This window comes from Lissotriton helveticus, chromosome 5_1 (genome assembly GCF_964261635.1).
Source record: "Lissotriton helveticus chromosome 5_1, aLisHel1.1, whole genome shotgun sequence".
In the NCBI taxonomy this organism is placed as follows: domain Eukaryota; kingdom Metazoa; phylum Chordata; class Amphibia; order Caudata; family Salamandridae; genus Lissotriton; species Lissotriton helveticus.
This window is the reverse complement of record NC_136065.1, coordinates 86,958,709-86,985,034: the sequence shown is the minus strand read 5'-3', so window position 1 is coordinate 86,985,034 and position 26,326 is coordinate 86,958,709. Positions and strand designations below refer to the sequence as shown.

The 26,326-nt window shown below is 44.2% G+C and overlaps 1 protein-coding gene across 1 annotated transcript in view; it reads left to right on the top strand.

Moving 5' to 3' along the window:
- The first annotated feature begins 203 nt into the window (after nt 1-203).
- LOC144754185 (E3 ubiquitin-protein ligase TRIM39-like) overlaps nt 204-26,326 on the top strand; it is a 138,829-nt gene continuing 112,706 nt past the window's right edge. Inside the window, exons 1-2 of the mRNA XM_078641769.1 lie at nt 204-699; nt 21,613-21,708. Of these exons, the coding sequence (XP_078497895.1) occupies nt 286-699; nt 21,613-21,708 (510 nt within the window). The 5' untranslated portion in view covers nt 204-285. The remainder of the gene's footprint in view (nt 700-21,612; nt 21,709-26,326) is intronic.

Here is a 26,326-nt window from a genome sequence, read left to right as displayed (position 1 = left end):
ATTCAGGCTCCCAGCAAATCCGTGTCTGCGCTGAGATTAACCAACCAATGGCACCCAGCAGATTCTCTACTAATTAGACTAGTGCTTACCTTGTCCTCAGCAGCAACCAATGGAAACCAGCAGACTATCAGCCAATCCACAATGCAATGGTGCTGCTCAGCAACCAATGGGGAGCCTGCACACTGTCAGCCAATCCCAGCCTACGCTGCGCCTCAATGGCGCCGTCTCACCCACTTTTAAAAAGAAGAAGAAAAAAACTTTGTTTAACTTTGTCTTTTCTGCATCATGGCGGCAGCAGCTCAGCTCGGGGACCTCCAGAAAGAGGCCACGTGTTCCATCTGTTTGGAATGTTTCACTGATCCAGTGACTATTGATTGTGGGCACAACTTCTGCCGCTCCTGCATCACTCTGACCTGGGAGAGAGGAGATGGAAACTACCCCTGTCCACAGTGCAGAGCAACATCTTGTGGAAAAAACCTCCGGCCCAACAAGCAACTGGGGAAAATCGTGGACATGTTAAAACAGCTTCACCTGCCCCCAGTAAAGCCCCAGGGGGAGAATCTGTGCGAGAAACATGAAGAGAAACTTAAGTTGTTCTGTGCAGAGGATCAGAGGATGATCTGTGTGGTGTGCCGGGAGTCCAACGAGCATAAAACTCACTCAGTGACTCCTGTAGAAGAGGCTGCAGAGGAGTACAAGGTATGTCTGTGGGCCTTGAGGTATCATGCTCCCAAAGTGAGCTCCATTGAGGATCCTGCAAAGGAGCACAAGGTGTGAGTTCTGGTACTACAAGTGAAGTGACCTGAGGGACCTGCAGAGGAGTACAAGGGGTGTGTTAGGTGTTATGATACTGAGCGAAGCGCACAAGGTATGTCTGGGAAATTTAGAGATCAATAAGTCACTTGGTGAGCCACACCAAGAGGCAGCAGGAGACCAAAAGCTGTGTGTGCGGGTGTTCAGATCTCACACGTCTCCCTGTGCATCCCGTCGAAGAGGCTCCAGAAGAGCACAAGTAATGTTTGTGGATTTCAAGGGGTCACTAGTCCCCCTGCAGGTCCATATAGGAGGCTGTTGAAGGGCATTATGCATGTCTGTCCATGTTTACGAATTCTGTGGGTCCCGAAGAGAAGGCTGTAAAAAGTATGTGTGTTCAACAGAGGACGAAGGTGTAGAGCATGTGTACTCACAAACTTTCTCTCGGGGGCCAAATTTACAGTGTGGTTTGTGTCCGAGGGCCACACCGGTGGGGGCGGGGTCAGTGGGGGAGGGGGCGGGGCTAGAGCAACAAAAAAACCTGTGACCATGAGGTTGATCACCGATCCCTGCAGTGGACACCTTCGTCCACTGAGTCACCAGACCCGGCATACACACATCACTCTGTCTCTCTCACTGTCTCTCTCTCTCTTTCTGCCTCCCCCCTCTGTCTGCCTCCCCCTCTGTCTCCCTGTCTCCCCTCCCTCTCTCTCCCTCTCTCTCCCTCTGTCTCTCTCTTTGTCTCCCTCTCTCCCTCCCTCTGTCTCCCTTCCTGTCTTCCCTCTCCCTTCCTCTGTCTTCCCTCTCCCTTCCTCTGACTCCCTATGTCTCCGTTCCTTTGTCTCCCTCTGTCTGTCTCCCTCTCCAGGGGTGTGGAATTTATTAAAACATCTACTTGTCCATGGGGCAGGCTGCTTATTAAACCTACTTGTCCTGTAACAAGATCCACTTGTCCCCTTTGTGCCATCTAATGCGGCAACAAATTACGCAACAATCTCATTATATAAGAGTTCTGATATAGCCTCTCTGATTATGCCAGGGTTCATACCATAGTAGTGTTTGAATACTAGCAATTCCCTTAAGCTTCTATGTTTCTGAAGGTCTACATACTGGGGCTGAAGGTAGTGGTAAGCAATAGTTCCAGGGTTGGAATGCCCTTTTTAGTCTTTGCAAACCTACTAACGTGCATGTTTTAAGGGTTTTCACCAATTCTTCTCTAATCATTTCCCATACTGAGAACGGTTGGAAATTTACTACTGACAGTGGCAGACTTAAAACTTCTTCCAGGGTTGGGAAAAAAGTGGTTGGAGGAAAAGTGAACTTGAAAACATTTAGATTTTCACATAAGCAAATCTACACCTGCATATTTGCTCATGCTAAAATGCAGATCACAAATATTTTCTGGGAGTACTATTTATTGGCCTACTTCTGTAAATTCTTGTGAATTCCTGGAAACTGTACATATGTACTTAATGCAAGGATATATACCATGGATGCACTTTTGAGACTTTCTTTAATTGGGTCTCTAATTAGGTCTGGTGTTAACCATGACCTTTTGTTTTGTTTTTTATTCTCTCTCCGTCTGTCGATTAGCTGGTGTCCCTGTAAGTGACAGTATTTTGCTCTTTTAGAAGGAGCATTTTGGCACACAATGTAGTTTTGTTCAGTGCGCAGAACCACTGTGGCAATGTTTTGCTTTTGACAATGCTTGTTAGACTGGTGAGGACCCAGCAGCTCCCACACTGTTATGGTTTTACAAAAACCATGCCTAAACAAGTCACGCCTTGACAGAACCAAAAGGCTGACCACCAATTTGAGATCCACTAGCTTTGCCAATGCTTGTTTATTTTTGTTTTCGATATTCGTATTTAAACTGGTTACACTGATATTTCATTCTGAATATTTTTGGGAAATACTAACATACATCAACATGTTACTAAACGATGCTGCAAAGATATAGTACCTAAAATCTTACAGTAGTTTAGATAAATGTTTTCTTTTCTTACATGCATTTTTTTGTGAACATTTTCTTTTGAAAGCAAAGAATCATCACTCTTGCTTTCAAGCTTCTGCAAATATTTGCATATAATCAGAGAGCATTCTGGGTGCTTTATACATAGCCTCATATTACTAAACATTGAAAATGTGTGTACACTTTTATACTGGAACCACCGTCAGTAGTGCAAGCTGAGCTTAAAACATTTACTTTTAGTGCTCACTCTAATAATAAAGGCATTGTGTTAATGAACCATATATACAAGTTTGAACAGCATTATCACATATATTACATATAACACACACTTTACCTTAATTGTAGAGAATGCCCTTCCCTGATCCACAATGTGTTACTGTAAACTGGCAGCCAAAGGGTTTGTGCTGCAGGGGGTTGGGCCTACTTGTCCCAAGGACAAAGTGTACATTAAAACTTGTTGCCCTTGACCCCAAACAATATGTCCCGGGCGTCGGGCTATAGGAATTCCACATCCCTGCTCTCCCTCCATCTGTTTGTCTGCCTCCCTCTGTCTCTGTTTGTCTGTCTCCCTATGTTCGTTGATGTCACCTACAAAATATCAACTTTCTAAAAGACTCATTCCAGAGATGAACTACAGATTACCTGCAAATTATATAATAATAAAAAGGGAAACGTAGAGTCGCCACTCCAGTTGCAGGCGTCCCAAAAGAAGGCGAGCATCCTACACCTAGTATCAGAATTCTGCAATGCACAAATGGCTGAAAGAGACATTGAGCACAGACTGGACATATTCTGGCAGCACTTTGGGGCCATGTAACTTATTGGGGCCAGACTGCTTGCTCTGTCTTGGTTGCTACAAGTAAGAATTGTTTACTGAAATTTAAAGATTCAGAAACACTAATCAAAATAAGAATAAAATCAAAAAGCAATTTTAGTTTCGTTGCTCCCATGAGGCAGAAAATAGCGCATAGAGGGCAACACGTAGTAACAGCAGCACATCTTCAAAGAAAACACTAATACTTTTATGAATTGCATTTATATTAAATATGTATATTTTGGTTAATTATTTTATAACCCCATTGTGCACGCAAAAAAGGATTACAACGACATCTTGTTTAATGTGAGAACGAAAGTATTTAACAATTTAGTGTGTAAATACATTAAAAATGTAACATATTTATATATTTCCAATGTTATCTGTCGCTGCCAGCATCCTAGATAACATTATCAAACAAAAGCAAATCAACTCTGGGGACACACACCCGGACCTGGGTGAGAAGAGGCTGCTGTGTCGCGGCGGAGAGAAGAGGTCGTCCTGAGGCAGTGGGGGGGCGAGTAGAGGCTGCGGGCCAAAGAGAAGAGGCTGCGGGCGGAGAGGACGTCGGCACCACGGGCACAGGAAGCTTCCCAAAATGCCCTTTAAGTTAGCTGTAAAAGTGCTGCGATTACAGCTGACTTTCAAAGGGCCTGTGCTTCCCGCTGGTGCCATGCATGACGTCACAGAGTCGGGCACAATCAGAGGCCAGCAGTAAACAGAGAAGATGGCTGCAGGAGCATACGTAGTGAATACGTATTCACTAAGTATGCTCCTGTGGCCATCTTCTGTTTTTACCTGTAGGTCAGGAAATGCAAAGTGCAAGCTAAGTAAGGTCCGCGGGCCGCCAATGAAGGCTTGCCGGGCCGCTGGCGGCCCGCGGGCCGTACTATGAGTACCCCTGGTGTAGAGTAACACCAGGTATGTGTGTGGTTGTTCAGGGTTCACAAGCGGATCCACTCGTTAAGTCTTTAAGAGGATGCAAAGTATGGGTTTGGGTAATATGGGATTCAAACCTCACCTCCAGGATCTCATTGAGAAGGGTGCCCAAGAGCACATGGGTTGTATGTGAGTGTTGATATTAAGATGGTCCATATCAATATGAATAATAGTACATGTATGTAGGACAACAAAATTGCATCTCTCTTATCGTATTCGCCCGTTATGACCTTTCCGTCAACCCCGACTCAGAAATATGTGGTCAGGCAGGCTCTGAGACCCAGGCCTGAAGTTACCAATTGGCAGGTCACAGGTGGGGTGGCACGTAGCAGGCAGACAGTCACGCTAACAGGAAACCCTGAGCATTCCTACAGATAGGCGCAGCGACACCACAATGGTCCAGAGAGATTTGCCCCAATAAGCACACATGATCAGAGTGGTACGCACATTCCTAAAATCCCATAAAGTCAGATAGTTAGGAACACATAGCCAATAAAGACACTGCACACACAGTGATCACACACACCCCATTTGGGACATCTAGATACTTTATCCACTGGCCGCAGTGTGTACACGTAAGGTCGAGGCCCACCTGGATTCCTCATTCAATGCATTCTTTTATGACTTCAAAGACAGTGGTTCAGATACCTAACCATAAAAGGATCGCCGGAACTGTTTGTGGCACGCAATGAACTGTATATAAACTGATCTCAAACTGACTGAAAATTGAGGCAGTTCTCCGACCGTATATCTGTGCTGTGCTCTCAGCCCACACGTTTAATTAAACAAACTCTTCCATTTTGCCAAACGCTTCTTGTCTTTTCTTTTATTCATGTTAATTCACATTTGAGCAACACAGGTTGTCATGGTTCAGGAGTGAAGATACTCGTGTTCTCACAGAGAACATAAGGTATGTATGTTGGCTTTCAGGGACTACAGGTTGTACACTGAGCCTCATAGAAGAGGCAGAAGAAGAGCACAAGATGTCTGTAGGCATTCATGGATCACTACGAACCCAGTGGATCCCCTACAAAAGGCTTCCCATAAGCACAAGGTGTTTTTGTGGGTGCATAGGGATTGTAAGTAAATACACTCCAGCCCTCGAATTCCACTCGCTCTGGCGAGTCATATTTCATCAGGACAAGCTATTTTTAGTGCCTACTTGCCCGTTCTGGCGAGCTGACAAATAACAGGTATTCTGTTTGCTCACAAAGTGAATGAGCAATAATTATGCCTTTAAATCTTGTTTTTATCTTGTCACATTTACTCGCCATTCAGAGACGGAGGTCAAAAGTCAGTTTGTCTTCCTACATTTAGTTTTCTTTCTATGGCTGTGAAGTTAGATGATTTTCTAAAGTGAACTGTGTGACAATCGCGCTGTGAAACAAAAGGCTGTAAGATTTCAGGCTCTTTTTCTAACACAACATTGAAATATCTAATAATTGAACCGTACACACATTTCAAAATATATTTCAGTAGTTATGTAGGCACATGTTTGTAATTCTATTAGACGAAAAAAACATTTTTATAGGATCATAACAAATCAAAACACTTTACTTGGTGATGTGCAAACGTTAACTGTTAATGCTGAAACCTAATTTCCATACATTGTTTATGCTCTATATAGTTTTATCAGTATAGCTACATGTTTGTGGGCATGTCAATGGAAAATGTACTGTCTGTAAATGTGATACCACATCATGCTTTAGTATTCTATTTATTAAAATTGTGTCTTTCAACATGAACTGTGAAATATTCCTGACCAGATGACCATGCCATTAGTGGACTAAGACAAACTGGATCATGTGTACCCTCTGTGTGGGCTCGATACTTATTATACATGGAGCAAACGTTTAGTCTAGTTAATAAATAGTTAGTCAAAGTCAAAAAGTTTTATTGCATAATACATTAAAATTATTACAATTTACACATGATAAAATGTTAATTCGAAATTTGATACATTCTACTAAAATAGTTTCTCCTCCCCAGTTAGGAAATAGTGTAAAATTATGTTTAAACAAACTTTCTTCCAGAGATACTCCCCCTATCTAAAGTTCTCAGATTGATTTTACAAGTTCATGCGAGCTTTTACAATCCCTGGCATTAGGGTGGTCTAGTGTCCCGCCTCTTGGGCAACCCCCTGTTCAGCTTGAGTCAAACATTTTTTCACCTCTGCCAGAAACTTAGTTCCTCTGCACGCCATGATGATAGAACTCCCTCCCAGCCAACATGTGACAGCTTGTCTGCAGGAACGGATCTTTAGCTCATTAAAGATGGATTTCAGAAGTCTTTGCCTCTGTGCCATAAGTACCGGGCAGACGCACAGAAAATGGGCTAAAGATTCAGATTTGTACCCGCATAGTCGGCATTGCTCGGTCTGATGGGCTCCTTTCCAGGGAGGTAGTAGGTCCTTCGAGATGTGCATACCCATCCTATAGTTCATAAAAGCTCTTTTTAGATGCTTGTTAAAATGGGAAGTTAAATAAGCATGTGGTTTTCCTGCTATGAAGGAATTTATAATAGACCAGCCATGTCGCCGTTTTATAAATATATCTTTGTCATCTTGAAAAGACTTCTTTATTGCCTCCATGTTGGCCGATCTACTTAAGCTTGCTTTGTCCATCCCGGCTTCCCATGCTGCTTCCAACTCCAGCTCTTTCACACAGACTTTCAAGTACTTTCCCCAGGTACACGGGGTTCCGGACTCCCCTTGATTTTTTTTATTTCTTCCCAGCTTTGCCAGTCCATTGAATCTGGCTCTGCAGATCTGAGTTTGTTGCACAGTTTTACGAAGCCGCTCATGCTCCTGTATTTCTGGTTTTGCAGATCAAATTCGAGCCTAACTTGAGAAGCTGAGGCACATTTTGGGAGATTAAAAACAGCTTTATAGATTTTAGTTTGTAGGTCATTTAGTACGTCGGCTTCCTTGCCACACCAGGTGACCAGACCGTAGGACAGGGTAGGCAAAATTTGGGCCGACATGACTTTCAACAGATGCTTATAATTTGGGCAGTCCATTTTTGCATTTAGTAAGCGGTAAGCGAAAATCAGGGTTTGAGCTTTTGCACGTATTGCTGTTTTGTGCTCCGTTTGTTTTGCTCCCTGAGATATTGTGATTCCGAGGTACTTGTAAGACCCTTGTTCTTCCACCTTTGCCCCGTTCGCCATCCAGGTGTACCTAAGTTTTTTGGGGTCCACTAGGCGGACCACTTTTGTTTTTTCTTTGTTTAGGTCCAACCCTTCCTGTTTCAAATAAGCTACTAATTTATTTAGTGCTCTTTGTAGACCTATTGGAGTTTTACTCAGCAATACTATATAGTCTGCGTATTGCAGGCAAGGGATTCGATGATTAGACAATGATGGCGGGTGAACTTCATCCGAGTCCAGCACGGTTGAGAGGTCGGAAAGGAAGAGGTTGAAAAGAGTAGGCGCTAAAACACAGCCTTGTTTTAGGCCTTGGCGCGTTGGTATGCTCCTCGTTGTATAGGCTCCATTGCCCAGTTTCACTCTTGCCCGGGTACTTTGGTATAGAGCGTTTATTGCCTTTAAAAGATTGGTCGGCACACCCCAGGTCTTTAGTTTTCCCATAATCGCTCTCTGTTAACCCGATCGAATGCCGATTTGATGTCGACAAAGCAGGCGTACAGCTGTGCTCCCTTTGCTACCGCTCTATCCATTAATAATGACAGGCAGGTCAGGTTGGTAATTGTTCCCATTTTCCGCCTGAAGCCGGTTTGCATCCGGGGATTCTGTTTGTTTCTTCAATCCAATCTTACAGGTTTAAAAGGATGCAAGAGGCGTAGAGCTTTGCCTCCACATCTATTAAAGATATAAGCCTGTAGTTTGTTGGTTTGCGGTGGTCACCATGTTTAACAAGCATTGGAAATGCAATAGGTCTCGCATTAGGAAAGTTTGAGCTATTGGTCTTATAAATGATTTTTTTAAATTATTGTGTTGTTTTTTGAAATAGCTAAATTAATAGCTTTGTCATTTACAATGGCAATAGTTATAACTTTCGCAAATGTTACACCTATAGCATTTGTAATGCAATATGTTTTGTAAACACTGAGGGCGATTATAACTGAAAGGCGACGGCCTGAGCGACCAGCTACATTTATTTGGCATACTTTGTGCTCAGAAGCCTCCGAAGTGCTGAGACCAAACCTCAGCCTATTAATAGCTGTTCCAAGGACAAGGCTCCTGAACGTAACAGTACATGTTTCTGTAAAGTGTAAAATATGGACTATTCTCCTCATGTAACGTTCTTGGTTCTGTTGTGAAGCGCTCTGACACCTTTGGGTAAAGTCCCCGCTATATAAAAATGCACTAAATAAATAAAATAAATACATACATCAGCACCGACCCGCTAACACTTCTCCTTGGCACCGAGGAGTCAACAAAGTGAGGCGACCAGCTGAGCCGGCAGCTGTTCCAGCAGAGGAGTCTTTCTACTCTGCACATATTTGCATTCGCTGACATTCTCGCTCTTGGGTGCAAGCAGGAAATCTCACATTGTACTATGAAAGCGATGATAAAAGAATGAAGGAAAGGAGACCCCGCAGTAAACGCCTCCTACGAGTGCAAACGATGAGCTGAAAGAGGATGCAGGGCAGAGCTAGCTGGGCATGGCATGATTCAATACACAAAAAGACGGTGGCTCGAACAAGGGTGTACAGGAATGGGGAGAAGCCGAGAGCAGCATGGTATGGTGGGTGGTCAAGAGGCATGCAAAGGGAAGGCGGGTGAGAAGAGATAATAGGTCAGAGAGAAAGGCTTAAGTCGGGAAAAATAAAGTTTAAAATGTGTCTGGTACAAGACTTGGGGGAAGGTCCAGAGAAAAGAAAGAAGTCATAAGATATGACAGGTGAGACCAGGAAATAGACTACGTAAACGGATGAGACAGAATTAGAAATGAAGGGGGCTACGAAAAGAGATGCGGTAAGTCGAATCAAAAGGACAGGACGCTAGAGGAAGTGATAATGATGAGGGCAGGTGAAGAGACACAGTGGATCGTATGCCAAGACCAGTAAAGGCCAGACTCGCGAAAAGAATCAAAGAGGAACTTAAAAAAAAGAAGCATTGGCGCCGTGCGGCAATAAAAAAAGTAACTTTAGACCCAATATTAACCAAAATCATCAAAACTAAGCTAATGTAATTAAAGCAGGCGGCGGATTCCTTTGAAGCACGGCCTCGCGGCCGTGAAAGAAGTAAACAGCAGGGATGTAATTAGGGGGGAGGAGAAGTCGTGCTGGGGTGAATGCCTGAGGCCAAGCTGCCCGTGGGAGAGCGCACGCACTAAGGCTGGTCTGTCTGTGAGAGAAAGGCAGGCTGCAGTATTAAGTTATATCAAGAGAGGAGCTGGGAAAGAAACTGCAGTCAGAAGGTTTAACACAGAAGTGCACAGAGCCACTTCACAGAGAAAGAATAGCAGAGGAGGTATTGGTTGCAGAAATGAATACCAACGGGTGATACTAAGAGGCAGATAGCAAAGAGTAAAGCTAGGAGAGAAAGAGAGTCCTGAAACAAGGAAAGCGAAAGTAAATGGGAAATGTAAAGCGGAGCTGGAGAGTGAGAGCGCACGCACTAAGGCTGGTCTGTCTGTGAGAGAAAGGCAGGCTGCAGTATTAAGTTATATCAAGAGAGGAAAACTGAAAGTAAACTGAAAGCAGAGCGCAAAGCAGAGCGCGGCCGTGAAAGAAGTGAAAACAAGTTAAAAGAAATTAGGGGAGGAGAATTGCTGGGCTGAGGCAGAGCTCAAAGCCTTTGATGCAGCAGGGGACGGAGCGGGAAGACCTGCTGGCGGCACCAAGCTGACGATTTGATGCTGTGCACGCGCATTTTAACTCATTGTGCTTGCGCATTGAGCTAAAAGCGCACATGCACTTCATCAAATCGCCAGTCTAGGTAAACTCTGTTTAAGCCCTTATAGTCTCGCTCCGCTCAATGTGCATGCACATTGACAGGCGAGACCTAAATATTGGGTGAATAACACTGCCCTTCCAGGATGATGGGACCTGGTCTTCTTTATAAATATGATTGAAAAGTAGCGTTAGAGTTTCTGCCCAGAAGGCCGGGTCATGTTTGAAGATGGCGTTTGGCAGCCCGTTCGGGCCAGCTGCACCTTCTGCCTTTAGTCTTGATATTATTTTACACAGTTAATACATAGTTAATAAATAGTTTTTTTTTTTTTATACAGCAGAAATAGTGAACTTGCATGTTTCAAGGTGCTCTTTTGTGTGATGAAGAAGGCGCTGGCTACATAAGACAACATATTTGCCTAGGATTACACAATTACAGTTAACTGGTCAAGTACATTACAGTTGGGTCAAGTAGGTTATTCAATTTACTAGACTTGCAGGTCTAGTTAATATTTATGATTTTACGAAGCCTGCACTCTGTGAGACCTGTATAAGAAGTACAAAAGAGCACACAGTGTGTTTGTCAGAGCGCTGAGACCACAGGCATATACATTGCGGTACACAAGCAGCTATAGAAGATCAGAAGGGATGTGTGTGGGTGTTTAGTGATGTCAAGCTATACTTAAAGGATTCAGTTTTGCAGTGCAGTGTAGAACATGGGCTCAAACATTTGTTGGTGTCAGAAGAATTGATAAAACAATTCAGGGTGTAGCTCACGTCATTAGACACAACAGAGGAGGTGCAGCAATGCAGGGTGTGTCACAAAGGAAAACCTGGTACAGAGCTGAAGAGCTGCAGGTCAAGAGGTGCAGCAATGCCGTGTGTGGCTCATAGGCTGACATGGTACAGAGCAGAAGAGCCGCAGGTGAAGCGGTGCAGTAATTCAGATGTGGCACATAGGCTGCCATGGTACAGAGCAGAAGACCCAGAGGTGCAGCAATGAAGGGTGTGGAACACACATTCTTATGGTTATGGTACAGACTGTACGCCCACCTCATCGGGGGCTGCAAATACCCCTTTACCTCTACCAGCACCGCTACTATTACCTCCTTTACCTCCACCAGCCCCTCAACCATTACCTCCTTTACCGCTACCTGATCCTGAATCATAAAAACGCCTTACCCTCTTTCTTTACCCATCCCTGAACCCTAAAAAACCCTTATCCCCCTTTAACCTTTCTCACCCCTGTCTGTTTGTGGGTTAGCTCCTGCTCTCTTGTGAATGCCTTTTCACTGTGGCAGACCCTGTATAGATCTGGTTCTGGCTCTCTTCTTTGTTCTCTGTGGCAGACCCTGTATATATCTGGCTCCAGCTCTCTTGCTGTCTGTTCTCTGTGGCAGACCCTGTAAAGATATGACTCCTGGTCTCTGTCTGTCTGTTCTCTGTGGCAGATCCTGTGTAGATCTGTCTCTCTCGCTGTCTGTTCTCTGTGGCTGACTATAGATCTGGCTCCGGCGCTCTCTCTATGTGTCTCTCTGTGTCTGCCTGTTCTCTGTTGCATACACTGTATGTGGCTGGTATGTACTCTTTTGCTGAGTCTGGATCCTGCTCTCTCTCCATGGCTGTCACAGACCCTACTGGAATTGAAGCCATCTATCTTCCTATGCCTGTTTTCTGTTAGACTGGGATCATGGCAGTGCCTGCTCTCTATTTTTGTTTATCTGTTCTCTCTTTGCTCCTGTGTAGGTCTCACACCTGCTGTCTTGGTGTATCAGTCTGTTCTCTGACACAGATCATGTATGAGCCTGACTGATGCTCTCTTGTATGTTGCAGACATTGCTAAGTTAGCATGAGCTCTCCTGCCATGATGCTGCTTTTGCGCACGTTACTACATGACTTTATTTTGCAAGACTGTTTGTGCCTTTCACATGAGAACCGTCTGCTTTCTGTGTTTTTCTGCTTGTTCCTGGAGGTTAGTCTGTACACGATGTGCAAGGTCGATAAACATGCCCCTTGTTGTTCTCTTCTGGTCAGTCCCTAGCACCTATACAAAACATGCTAAACGCAGCTGCACTGCTGGAGACTCATGCTTTGATATTACGGGGATGCATGTTGTTCACACACGCTGGAGAGACATCTTTCCTTGAAGAAGAGCTATGCTGTTCCTATGATTATAAACCTTCCATCTATGCTCTAAGGCAGTGTTTCCCAAACTGTAGTCCACGGACCCCCAGGGGTCCTTGACACATTCCCAGGGGGTCCGCAGGCAGCAGTTTTAAAAGCACTTCAAAGTTCCTTGCAGAATTAGCAGTTTTCGAGCAACAATAAAAGTGTCAAGATAACACCAGTGATTAATGTACCTGCTGGAGAGAGAGAGAGGAGAGAGTTTTGTCCAGTGGCAGCTTTAACTTGTAGCACAGAGGGTTAACATGCCTACTGCAAAGAACATGTACCATGCATTTAATTTCTTTTAAATTTCATGTGCAAAGGTCAGTCGGTTACTTACTGCTTTTGTCAGTAACTTATTTTTCTTCCCAGATTGTCGTATCCTGGTACATAATAAGGTCTTTATTTACTATTCTTTAAAAGCTAATAAAATTCAATATGTAATGATAACTGTGTTGTAGACTGCACCATTGTTTCCCAAAAACCTTTGGGGGAGAGCATTCCAAAGCCCCCTCTGTAGTGGTCAGGCTCACTCATTGCACTTGGTATGCACCGTATGGGGACTGGTCTGAAAACATTTTCTAGGGCTGCTTTTGGTTTCCAGGCTGGCCCTGGCAGGAGCAGGAGCCTCGTACTGCACTATAAAACCAGCCATGTAAAAGTTTGTCACTGGGATGCAGCACCAATCTTCCCATTACAATATTTCGTTTTTTGCTAATTCTTTCAATATAAAAATTTAAGAGGGATATTTACAACAGAAGTGGATGAGCGTGTCGTTAGCCTCCTTGGCTTAATGACACAGCCCACCACTTCGGAAAAGTAGGGATGCACCATATTTACAAGAATATGGTGCAGTCCTGCATTCCCCCCTGCGCTGGCGCTACACTTAGCAGGGTAGCGCCAATGCAGGCACCCTTGCACCAGAGTGCAAGTGTGACTGCGTGCAGGGGAAGATTGTTTATGTACAGGAAGATCCTCCTTCCTGAACGTAAAAAACCCAAGGCGTTTTGCTTTTTCCATGTGTACTGCATAAGGCAGCACACATGGAAAAAGCAAAATCGAGGAGAAATAAAGCCTTTCTCCTCGTTTCGTCAAGTTAAGTCCAGGTGTTTCCTGGTTTTAATTTTGGCGCAGCCTCCTATTTACCCTGCCCCTGTAAATAGGAGGCAGCGTTAAAAAAATCAATGAGTGTTGCAGTGGAACGTCATCGCAACACCTACTGCCCACCTCTTTCACGTTAAGTATTGCATGAAAAGGGGTCTTATTTGCAAAGCAGTGTTAAGCCACAGTAAGTGGCTCAACGCTGCCTTGTACATAAGGTGAAGCCCATATCGCCACGGGAACATCGCAAAAAGTGACGTTCCCATGGGGATAGGGGCTCGTAAATATGCCCCAAAATGTGTTAGTAATAGAGTTTTTCTTTTGTGTACACTTGTGTTTATTTTGTTCGAATTACTGTTTTAATGTTTGAAATTTAAATCCTACAAATTGCTTGGGGGTCCCCGGCTTCTGGTGGTGACTCAATGGGGGTCCACAGGAGTGATAAGTTTGGGAACCACTGCTCTAAGGTATGGGCTTTGCTAACAAAGCTTAGAGATCTTCCTTTATATAATAAACTTTAACTTACCAAGGGGAGGGTGGTTAGGCGTTGTAGTCCTTTTTCCACTGTCTATGTATAATGACATCCCCCTTTATATTCTATGGTATTGTAACAATGCTCACTGTTTTAGTTTTATGCATTTTGCTGCTGGTAGTGGCTTGTATACTGCATTATAGAGCACAATATTTAAATAACATTTTGAACTAAAACCGTGACTGACATTCCTTATTGTGGAGAGGTACGAGTGAGTAAGCGAAAGGGTATGTCTTGCCACCGCGATTCCTGGGAGAGTCAGGAGTGTTGTTCCGGGTTGTCTAATCATCTGTAGCTTCGTGTTTAAGTAGAACGAATGAGATATTACAGCTAGTCGGCTTGGGGATTTTGGGTACTAATGTGGTAGGCAGGTACAATCCCTATACACCGAGGACCTGTTTTCCTGCGTATATTTCGGTGTATGTGTAGAATCCCTGCAACAACAGCTGGTACCCACTATCTCACTTTGGTTGTCTGTTCTCTGACGATCCACTATGGAACTGGCTTCTGCGTTCTGTCTGTGCCTACCTGTTTGTCGCAGACCATGTATGGCACTGGCCCCTGCTCTCTCTCTGGCTGCCTATTCTGTTGCAGGCCATGTATGATGCTGGCTCCTGCTCTCACATCATGTCTCTGTCACAGACAATGTATGAGGCTGGCTTCTGCTCTCTCAGTGTCTGTATGTTCTCTGTCACAGACCATGTATCAAGCTAGCTCCTGTTCTCTGTCGCAGACCATGTATGAGGCTGGTACCCGTTCTCTGAATGTTTGCTTTCTGCTTTAAACCCGAATGAGGCTGGTGCCTGCTCTGTTGCTGTACCTGTCTGTTCTTTGTCTCGTACCCTGTATGGAGATGGTAGCTGTTCTCCTGCTGTGTTCTATGTCCCAGACTGTGCACATGGCTAGTGCCCACTATCGTACTTTGGTTGTATGTTCTCTGTCGCAGGCCATGTATGAGGCTGGCACCTGCTCTCTCCGTGTCTTTGTTCTCTGTCACAGACCATGTATGAGGCTGTCTTCAGCTCTTTCGCCGTGTCTGTATGTTCTCTGTCACAGTGTATGAGGCTGGCTTCAGCTCTTTCGCTGTGTCTATATGTTCTCTGTCACAGACCATGTATGAGGGTGTCTTCAGCTCTTTCACTGTGTCTATATGTTCTCTGTCACAGACCATGTATGAGGCTGTCGTCAGCTCTTTCACTGTGTCTATGTTCTCTGTCACAGACCATGTATGAGGGTGTCTTCAGCTCTTTCGCTGTATCTGTATTGTCTCTGTCATAGGTCATGTGTGAGGCTGGCTTCAGCTCTTTCGCCGTGTCTGTATGTTCTCTGTCATAGACCGTGTATGAGGCTGGCTTCTGCTCTCTCGCTGACCATGTATTATGCTGGCTCCTGCTCTGTTGCTCTGTCTGTGCTCTGTCTGTTCTCCGTTATAGACCCCGTATGAGGCTGGTAACTGTTCTGTGAATGTTTCTGTTTTCTACCTTAAACCCTGAATGAGGCTGGTGCCTTCTGTACCTGTCTGCTCTTTGTCTTATGCCCTGAATGGAGATGGTACCTGTTCTTCTGCTGTGTTCTATGTCCCAGACTGTGCACATGGCTTGTGCCCACTATCTCACTTTGGTTGTCTGTTCTCTGTTGTAGATCCAACGTGGGTCTGGCTCCTGCGTTCTTTCTATGGCTGCTAGTTCTTTGTCAGTAAAAGGCATTGCTTTATAGAGAACCCTTCAAGAGCGTTTACTATAGGGTGAAGGCCTGATGTCATTTAACGTGAATTGGAATAGAAATGGTAGGGGCTGTGAGGAAATGTTTAATTGGTCAGGGGGCACTGATATATCTTAATACAGACCAATATGGATATGTGTGGCCAGAATTTACCATATGGATATCTGTTATTTGTACATACAATTTTGATATATGTGGCCAGTACTTTGGTGACCAGGCCTCTGGAAAGATACAGTTGTTGGGGAAGGGCAAGAGTGGATTGTCGAATTCTGGTAGTGCTTCGTTATATGTTTTCAGAATCTTTCCGAATTGTGGGAGAGTCTGAGCTGATTTTATATTGCTAGGGATGCTTTACCAGATTATGGGAGCATGAATAGAGAAGATTTGCCTTGTGGTTGTTTTTATTCTTACATTCTTTTTCTCCAAGTCTGGTGATATCTGTCCTCCTGGTCTAACGTTGTTCCCTATACCTTTAGTTTGTTTGCCAGGTAAGCTGGTGTCTTGTTGAGTGCTTTATAACTGATGCAGTTGGTCTTGAAGATGATCTGGGCTGGAAGAAGGAGCCAGTGAGGTCTTGTAATATGGAGATGATATGATTAAATTGCTTTAAGACCTTGATGAGCTGTGTTGCTTTGTGTGTGCTACCTTTAATAGTTGCCAAGTGGTATTGCGGAGACAGTTGAGCAGGGCTTTGCCTCCATCCAAATGGAAGAGGACTTGTACGGTTGTTCTGAAGTCATCTTCCGACTTCACTTGTTCAAGATGTTTGCAATGTGTTCCTTGAATGAGAGGTCTGTGTCGAAGGTGGGGTAAAAGTCTGGTTTAAGTTGGAGAGCCAATCATGAAAATGGGATTGTTTTGAGCTGTTGGAATAAATGAAGAATTCAGTCTTTGTGTGGTTTAGCTTTAGTTGACAAATAAAACTGTAAGTTCAGGGCAAGACTTGATTCCCTGTAGGTCGTTGGGTGCGGATATTTTTAGGTAGCATTGAGTATTATCTGAAAATTGATGGATCTTGATGCAGTCTGTAAGAATGGATCAAAGAGATCCCTTTTATAGCTTGTAGACGAGGGGAGAAAGGATGGTGCCCCGAGGTACTCTGCGGCAGGCGGGCCATTTCTGGGATCTTGTTGAACCCATTTATATGAACTTGCACCAGTTGGTGAGGTAGGATGTCCATAACAACGAAGCCTGTAGGTCGAGTGGTGCTGAGATACAAGAACTAACACTGGTGTGATTGCACAGAAAGAATAACTTTAGTGACAGAAAGTCAAATAGGACTCAATCAGCATTTGTTGATGGCCTATCAGCCCACCAAATGGCGGAGCCTCATCATGTAGGACCTCCAAACCTAGGTCTGTGTGCGATCGCCCAGTTGTATTTTAGCAACGCATCACTGGACCATGGTCCGGTCACCGCAAATGTTCGTACAAAAGGTAAGGCTGATGTGTGCAGTGCAAAAAATAAATCAGGTGAAGTGTCTAAAATGGCTGTCAAAGCAAACAAAGACCTTTTAATAGTGTTTGCCTGGACGTCAGATTAAAAGATAGTGAGGTGACAGTGTGAAAAAATCACTGTCTAACTTGCTTGGTAGAAATCCAAAAAGATCTATATAGGGCCAACATGTTTCTGCCTTTATGTGAAAAATCACTGGCATTCGTCAGGGCCAAGCTCTTATCTGCTACTGCAATAACACTATCATATGTGCTAGAATAATGAAAACAAAGAATTGGTAGACCATTGTCAAAGTAAAATAAGAGTGGTCATTTAAGACCATCCTACCACATCTTCTTAGTATTGCTCTATTGATGCAATTGGTCTTTCCCATCAATATGTGGGAAGTAAGCCTCACCTCACCCGGCAACTGCTCGGACGAATAAGGCACCGCTCTGTCCGTCGGTACCTCGCGGCAGAATCTCGAGGGATCTTGTTGAACCCATTTATATGAACTTGCACCAGTTGGTGAGGTAGGATGTCACCATATCAAGGTATTGACTGAAAATCCCATGCGTTTTTTCCAGGATGTTGATCACAGCTGGTTGATTGTTTGTTTGATATGTTTTTTTTAATTTGCAACCTTTAAAGTTGAAGATTTTACAAGAACATGCCACGGGGATGCATGAGAATGTAGCACGCAGTGCCTCCTATCTATTTATTTATTTATTTATTTATTTTAGAGTATTATTGAGCCCGAACCAGACCGGTGAGGGTATCAGAGGGCTTTACAGGATTGCCAGGTGGTACAAACAGTCTTACGACGGATGTATACAATTGGGATGGGAACAAGTAGATGCATTATACAAAGAAAGAAATAATAGGCAGTAACGTATCCCGGATACAGGTGGGATAAAAACAGGTAGATACATTATATATGAAAGCAGCTGTCTCCATTTCCGGGTGGGATGCTCAGAAGAGCCGGGTAGGTAACACTCGGAAGAGCCATGAGTAATGCCGAATAGAAGGAGAAACAATTGCTGAGGTGATTAAGATTGAAGCGTTGAGCGAGGAATTTGCCCATAAGGAAAGATTTGGCCTCCTTTTTAAAAAAGTGCCAAAGAAGGAAGTCTTCTGATGGTGGGCGGGAGTGAGTTCCAGATTCTTGGGGCGGCCTCCGAGAAGGCCCGATTGCATGTTTTCTTTTTTTCGCAGGCGTGCTGGTTGGAGCAAAATGTCTGTCGGATCATGAGTTTCTGAATCCTCCAGATATCACGAGTTTCTGGGTGGGTAAAGCTGGGGTCTTGGAGTATAGCGCCTTGTGAGTGATGCAAACCAGCTTAAGTTGGATTCTGGCCTCCAGAGGAAGCCAGTTTAGAGCTGTGAGGTGGGTAGAGATATGGTCGAATTTCTTTGACCCAGTTAGGAGTCTGGTGGCGGCGTTGAGGCAGGCTTTCAATGGGGCCAAAGAGTTCTTAGATAGACCTGCGAGGGTAGAGCACCCAATTTCTAGTCTGGAGATGACTAGTGTCTGTGTTGCCATTTTTAGGTCAGTGGTGTCAAGGAAACGTTTCAGGTGTCTTGGGTATCCCATTACGATACAGAATAAAGAAGGAAACAAAGGGGGAGTAAAGGAGGGCACATTAAGTATTAAATGCGACTGGCTTAGGGAAGACGGTACGCATATGGTACAGGGTAAGTGGACAATTGTCATCTTCTGGCTATCATAGGCGAGGTGTGATCACGTCCTCGGTGTGAGGGTAAACAGGTTGCAGTGTGTGTACTCTCCAATGCAGTGGGGGCACTGTTAGGCATAAGGGGTAGTGGGTGGGTGTGGGAAAAGGGAGAGAGTGGGGAGAAAGGAAGAGAGCCTGATAAGAGGCAAGTGTGTTGGGAAGCCTGCAGTGGCGCAAACCGTGTCAGTTAGCCGGCAGGTGCCATCTGGTTCAGTATGATAGAGGCTTCGTTCATCTGTCAGTGTGTTTCACGCTGGTGTGGGGTGCAGGCAAGAGATTCTAACACTGCTGTCATGAAAGGGCTTGAGACCGCCTCATAGATTTGTAATTGGTCATTTATAGTATGTGGTTTTCTCATGTCACGCTATGCGATACAGTGTAAGGAGCCATTCAGTCGACAGGGGAGGGAGGACTGCCTCCAGTGACGTAATGTGCAGAGTTTGGCCATCGCAAGTGGCATGGCTAGCCATCTGCAGTCCTGAGAGATCGTGCCAGGGAGGTCTGAAAAATCATGGAGAACAGCAAGGTGGGCCGAAGGAGTAATCCGAACAGTACTATACTGTTGTATCTGCCTCCAAACATGAGACCAGTATGAAGCAAGTCAGGGGTGCTGCGAAGGAGGGCATGGTCTACTACTTGGAATGTAGCTGTCTCAGGGTGCAGTCTGGTATGGAGACAGTTTGGTCCTCCTGTGACAGATGATTCTTTCTGATGTGCTCCTGTAAAGTAGGTAATAGGGCAGAAGTTGGTGAGGTCGGCTGGGTCCAGGGATGGTTTCTTTAGCAAGGCAAAGATATGACCCCGTCCTAAGAGTTTTCCTTAACTGAAGGAGATGATGATAGTGATGAGGTTGATGTCATTTAATTTGTCGACTGATGCAGGGACTGTAGGTTCTGGCAGAGGGTTGGTTCAATGTTTGACCGCCTTGGAGAGGGCTTTGCATCTGATGGTTACTTCACTGATGGTGGTTTTCAATTTAAAAGGCTTTAGTTGTGGTTAGATTTAGTGTGACAACTTTACATTGTCCCCCCTCCAGTAATGGGTCTGGTTTGCCTCCGGCCTGGCACAATTTTACTGCTTGACAAGTTCATGCTCAAACCAGATCCCGCCCGTGGCATCAGGTCGTCAGACTCCTCAGTCAGTGAGCCGTGTGGTCCGACGGGCTAGGGGCTCAGCTCCCACCCAGGTTGCTTAAGTCAATGATGTTGCACTAAGTTTTGCCAGCAGCAGTGCGAGCGGGACAAATCTCCTGAGTGTTGCAGGTAGTCACTTGGGGTACCCTAAAAGGGCAGTTTTCTAGACTCACACTCCAAGATCTGCACCCAAATGCTGCAATTTGAGGGCAGTGCCAAACCAGGTGCAGAAAGTCTGCATTCGGTCCAGGGCAACTCATGCAGTTGTTAGAGCCGCTACACTATATGTGGCTTGTTTTAATGGGGTGCTGTAGGCTTGATGCAAAAAGTTGATCTGAAGTAGTTTTAGTCGACCATTTGTCAGCTTGTTTGAAGCAATAGAGCCCTTTTCGCTTGTTAATTATGTGGCCAGGTGTGTTTACCATTTAGCTTTATCGGTAATCAGTGGGGCAGATATCTGTGTAGTAGCGTATAATTTACTGGTCAGGTGAGCATTGGATTGCAGTATTCAGAGTAACGAGTGCTTTGCAGGCTCTTGGTTCCAACAGAAAGGATGAGTAGTGTGCTTCACAAATGGCGTGCATACGTATGTAGGCGAATCCTTCCACCAGTGTAGGTTGTATCCGCCTGCTGACGGTGGCTAAGTCTATGTAGGCACCAACGAGGAAATACATCGCCTATCTTAGTTATCCTCCGCCCTCTTATTCTGTTGAGGGTCAGCCTGTCAGCTGTAATTGAGTAAAGCGGGTGGTGAGTCGGGGACTGTTTCTGGGTGTAGAGCTCAGGGCAGGCTGAGCGCCTTCTGAGGCTCTTCTAGGCCAGTCGTGCACTATTGACTAAGTTTAATACAGTAGGGCGCTGTCAAGGTGCCTTCCCAATCAGGGCACTCTAGGGTATTGATGTGCTGTGCCTTGCTCAATTGCTTAGGGAGCCATATATGGCAGAGAGTGTATCCAGTTGTGTGTGTGTTGTGCCTGTGCACAGTAGTAGTACAGCTTAAAGTCTGGTGCTTCTAATTCCCCTAGTCGTTTGCAACATGAATGTTCACCAGCTTATTCTGCGCTGGGGTTATAGATACTCTCCCTTAGTGCTTTGAAAATGTCACTAGGACAAAGTTTCTTTTTTAAAGTAGTTTCCAATCTAAGTATTATTATGAGCTTAGGTGTAAAATACTAATGTATTTATCAAGTAGGAGTAAGTGCCAGTGATGAAGCTAGCTTACCTGGAGCAGGAATTCTGGCCCTAGGTCCTTCAGATCTGAAAATGTACAAATAGGTGACATCCTTGTCTGTGTCATCGTTTGTGATACTTGAGGCTGGTACTTAGTCTTAATATGTACAACTGATACATACAATCTGTATGTGTGGCTGCTACAGTCTGGGCAGGTATGTTTGGTAAGAAAGACTGCACACTACCGATCTACACTTATTTCTTGCACTCCCATCTCTGCAGGTAAAACTTCAAGATTGTCTGCGTCTTCTAAAGAAAAAGGAGGAATATATTCTGGAGTCTAAGGTCCAGGAAGAGGAACAATGCAAAACCTTCAGGGTGAGTGCTGTGTGTTTGTGTAACTGTATTTATATTTGACCATGTCTTTGTGTGTACCTCTTAAAGTTAAAGACCCACAGAAGCCAATGAGACACCCTACATACTAGGTTGTGACACCCACTAGGTAAATATACTACCAGAGTCACCGCTGTTGGACATTTGGTAAGAAATCAGCCAAGGGTGTTTCTTAAAACAGACAACAACAAACAATGACTCTGCTCACCCTAAGATCATACTTACATACTTACGTAATGTGTATTCATGTATGTATTTACATGTGTGCATTATCTGGCAGTGACTTTATATCTGTGAGTGTATGTGTGGGTATGTTAGTGTGCAGACATGTTCACACCTATGTGTTACAGTATGTGTTCATCGATGGATGGTTCTGGAGTCATCTTTGGGTGTGCATGCCTGTGTATCTCTATAGTTGTGTATTTTTGTGGGCATGGTTCAGTCTTTGTGTTTTGTCTTTGTATGTATGCATTTTGAGCATCAGAATATGCCAGTAAATGTGCGTGTGTGTTTCAAGGATGTGAATGCTGTTGTCTGAATTTATTTGCTCTGAGTTTGTACTTCCATATGTGAATGTCTGTGAGTTCACATATCACACGGTCTGGTGGTATTTGTGAGAGTGCAAATAAATGTGTGCATCTGTATGAGTGTGTGCCTCTGTGAGTTTGTGTATCCCCGTGTCTGGATATATACATCTGCGAGATTATATAAATACGCATCTGTGTGTGAGTATGTGTATGCATGTGTGTGTCTGGAAAGTGTGCATCTGTGGGTTTGTGTATGCACTGTCTGGAGATGTTCAGTTGTGAGTTTGTACAAACATCTATATGTATGTGACTTCACAACAATGTGTGCATCTGTAGGAGTGTAAGCATCTGTGAGTTTGTTTATGCATGACAGAAGAAAGTCTGTACAAGCATTTGTGAGTGTGCACACTGCACATCTGTATGAGTGGGTGCCTCTGAGTACGGTGCATGCACTGGAAATAACAATCTGTGATACTGTACAATCTTATATGCATCTCTATGTACATACATGTGTGCCGCTGTGTAAATACGTATCTCAGTGGGGTTGTGTTTGTATGGATCTGGAGTTATATATCCATCCATTGGTCTGCGCACACCTGCTGTAAGGCCCTTCCGCAGCTGAGGTCTTAGCAGTGTAGTTATGCCGTGACATTGCATATACATCACTGAAGCGCAGAATATTTAATAACGTTCATCTAGATCAGTGGTTCTTAACCTCTGGTCCGGGGGGGGGGGTCCATGAAATCTTAGAAAATTAAAATATATATTAATAAAGTGTATGTACGTAAAGAAGCAAATTGTGCATTTGTTTAATGAATGCTTGTTTCTCAAATTTTGTGTATTGTTTCGCGATTTAAATCTTCGAAATTGCTTAAGCTGTTGTAATTCTATCTAGGACCCTAATTCGATATTCCTGATTTATGCCCTTATGTGGTTATAATAAATAATATCCTTATAAAGGTATAAGAATCATATCCATATTTAGTCGTAGCCCATGCAGTCCAAATTAAGCAAGGCTACTTCCCCAGGCTCCTAGAAAGTACAACAAGTTCTGTAAACAAACCAAACCTCCAGCAACCTGGGAATTCCCCATGGCTTTTGTTTTGATTTGTCCTAGAACTCCTGTAAGCACTCTAAGAACGTCCAGTTCTTAGTGACATCTTTATTGACGTCTTATGTCCAACCTAACGTCAAACCCTGGCACCTTTCAGGTATAAATATACCAACGTTGCCTTAAGCAAACGCACGGTGGTTTGGAGCAGAGCGGCTATCTACTTGCCCGAGAGCCCAGCTGATAGGGAGAGCCCACGGACGCCACCCCTCCCTTTTGACGCACCGAGAGAGACGCTGTCTTTTCTCCTGCCGAGAAATCCAGCTCCGGTGTTCTCAGCCGACCCTGCGGGTTGCTGGGATATCGAGTCCTGAGAGAGAGATACCAGACCTCCCGCTTTCTATTACCCAGGTACGGAGCTGACTAAACTCTTAAAGAGAATTCTTGACTCAGATTCTTGGCAAAACCAACTTAACTTAAACTGCTACTTACTTACTCCTTCTCACGTATTAGGCGTAGGTCAGGTACACCGGGGTAGGCGTATTTAAAAGCACCAGTTGAGTACGTTAGTCAAAGGGGAGAGGTGTGGCGCCACGGCCGGGGCGACTGACGCTCGAATCTGGGGACCACGGTTCGATCCCTGGCTCCGGCGGCAGGTTAGCCCAGCACCATGTGACTCTGGGCAATAGCTCGCTTAATCTTCCCGACGGCCCCCAGCGCCTAGAGACCCTAACGGGTGATTGTGCGCTTTACAAATGTGGACTTTAATGTATATTTGTATGTATATATTTTATCTATTTTAAAGTATCATATGGCTAAGAAACCATATCAATGCTTTTACAGTATTATTTTATAATACTCCTTTTACTGTACGCACTTTACTTTATGCTAAGTATTGCAATTGTGGCAGTTCATTTCTCTTGCATGAGAAAGAAGACTGCTCAATAAATAACAAATTTTATTGAAAACGCCCATCTCTCTTTTCTCTGCACTCTGGTGAAACTAAGTATGCACGATTGACTGAGTAAAATAGCTGTCTATTGTTTTCACACGACTCTAGAGATTCCCTCTTATTCCGAGGGAGCAAAGCTAATCCCTTCTTGTCTATCCAGGAAGTTAAACTCCTCCTTGTTTATTCGAGAACGTTTCTAGTGACCTCTGAGCTAACTGGCAAAACTAATTAAGTCTAATATAGTCAGTAGGGACCTAGTCGACCTCAGTCCTACGTCTACACTGCTGTTTATATTATTCCAATGCGCAGAGCCTATTAGGACTATAGGAACTACACTACATGGCGCCCAACGTTTGGTAAGGCAATAATCTAACGCAAGACACTAGAGTAACTCAGTCGTGCTTTTTCCTACAGAACCCCTTTTCCCGTAAATACTCCAAAAGACGTCTGGAGTGGGTTAAAGGTTAAAATCCGCCGGAACTTAGTAGGATTAGAATCCTATGTAAAGTTTTGGTTTAGTTAACGTTGAAGGATACAGTGTTCCAAAATATTGTGCACCTAATCTTTGTTTCCCTTGAAACTTGATCTGCAACCAAAAAACTTTCTGTCAGTAAAATGCCTGACGGAGACGAAGAAAGAGATGCCACAGCTTCTCAACTGTTGGATGACACAACTATCCAACAGAATGACCCGAATGCTATACTCATTCCGGTCAACATAAGAAGAACTATAACTATTAAACGTATAGAAAATGGACTGACATCACGAGGTGGTACAGTCATATTCGTGGTAGAGGCCCATGAATATCGGCAGACAGAGGTATTCTATTCATGGATACACTTTCCAGCAGCAAATGCTGTGACACACGACTTCCACTATTACAAAATAGAGGAACCTCCGGATGAATACACTCCTTTCGAAGAGGTTGAAATCCCATTAAATTACCAAGAGCACCTGCTCTGGTTTAAAGGCGCCCTAAAACATCAAAATCACATCACCAGGCTCGGTCCACTAGGTAGACCAGGAGCGACGTGGCCGGTTCTAGCCAGCTACACACCACATCCAGACATTGAAAAAATGTCAGACCGAGAGCTCTTAGCTCAACTAAAACAGCTAATTAAAACACATAGACAATTGGTCCAATATGTAATGCGGACTTCAACGGTCCAACCAGCAATTAACATTCCACAGCTGACCCCTCATCAGGGGAACACAAACAAAATTACACCACAGAACATACAATCATGTCTTGGTAAAACACCCTCAAAACGGGAACAAATTCCATTCTGGTTAGCACAAAAAATCACTCAAATAGAGGCAGTGTTTCCTGATACTACACCTACTGAGAAACACAGAATTCTGACTATCGGTCTTCCAATGGGGATCGCACCACATGTGGAGGACTGTGACACTTGGGGCACAGTCTTTGCTTCCATTTACACAAAAACACATGGTGTTCCGTCTATTGCGGTAATACCAGATGTGTTAAGACAGATTCAAAATTAATACGGTCCAGAACCTGCTTTAACTCTGGGTATGAAATTACTGAAACACTTCAAGCAGGTCTTGGCTATATTACTAGCCAACATAAAAGGAGAAGCAGCATCTGTGGCGATCCGCCAGAAATTGAAAGAAACAGATATAGCAGAACAACCTTTTGAACTTGCCAGAATCATAGAAAAATCCTATGAAGAACTAGGAAGAGATAGTTTGGGTGGGAAACCAGTAAAGCCCCAACTACTTAAAATCCTGAAAAAACCTTTATTAAAATAATCTAAACACTCCAAAAAAGAGTTGGGATGGTAATAAACAATCCACTCCCAGAGAAAAACGATTCCAGTCCAGAGGAAGGTCTCCTCAACGAAGAGATAGATCTCCAGAACGAGGTGACAAGTCTCCCCAGAGGGAGCCGTCTGAGAAAAGATACAACCTTAGAGATAGGGATAAATTAAGAAAACCTGATAGATATCAAGATATTGATACACGGCCCTCTCGATCTTTTCAGACTTCCTCACAGAAATCGGAAAGAAGAGGACGGTCAGAACACAAAGAAGAGCATGTCAATTCCAAAGA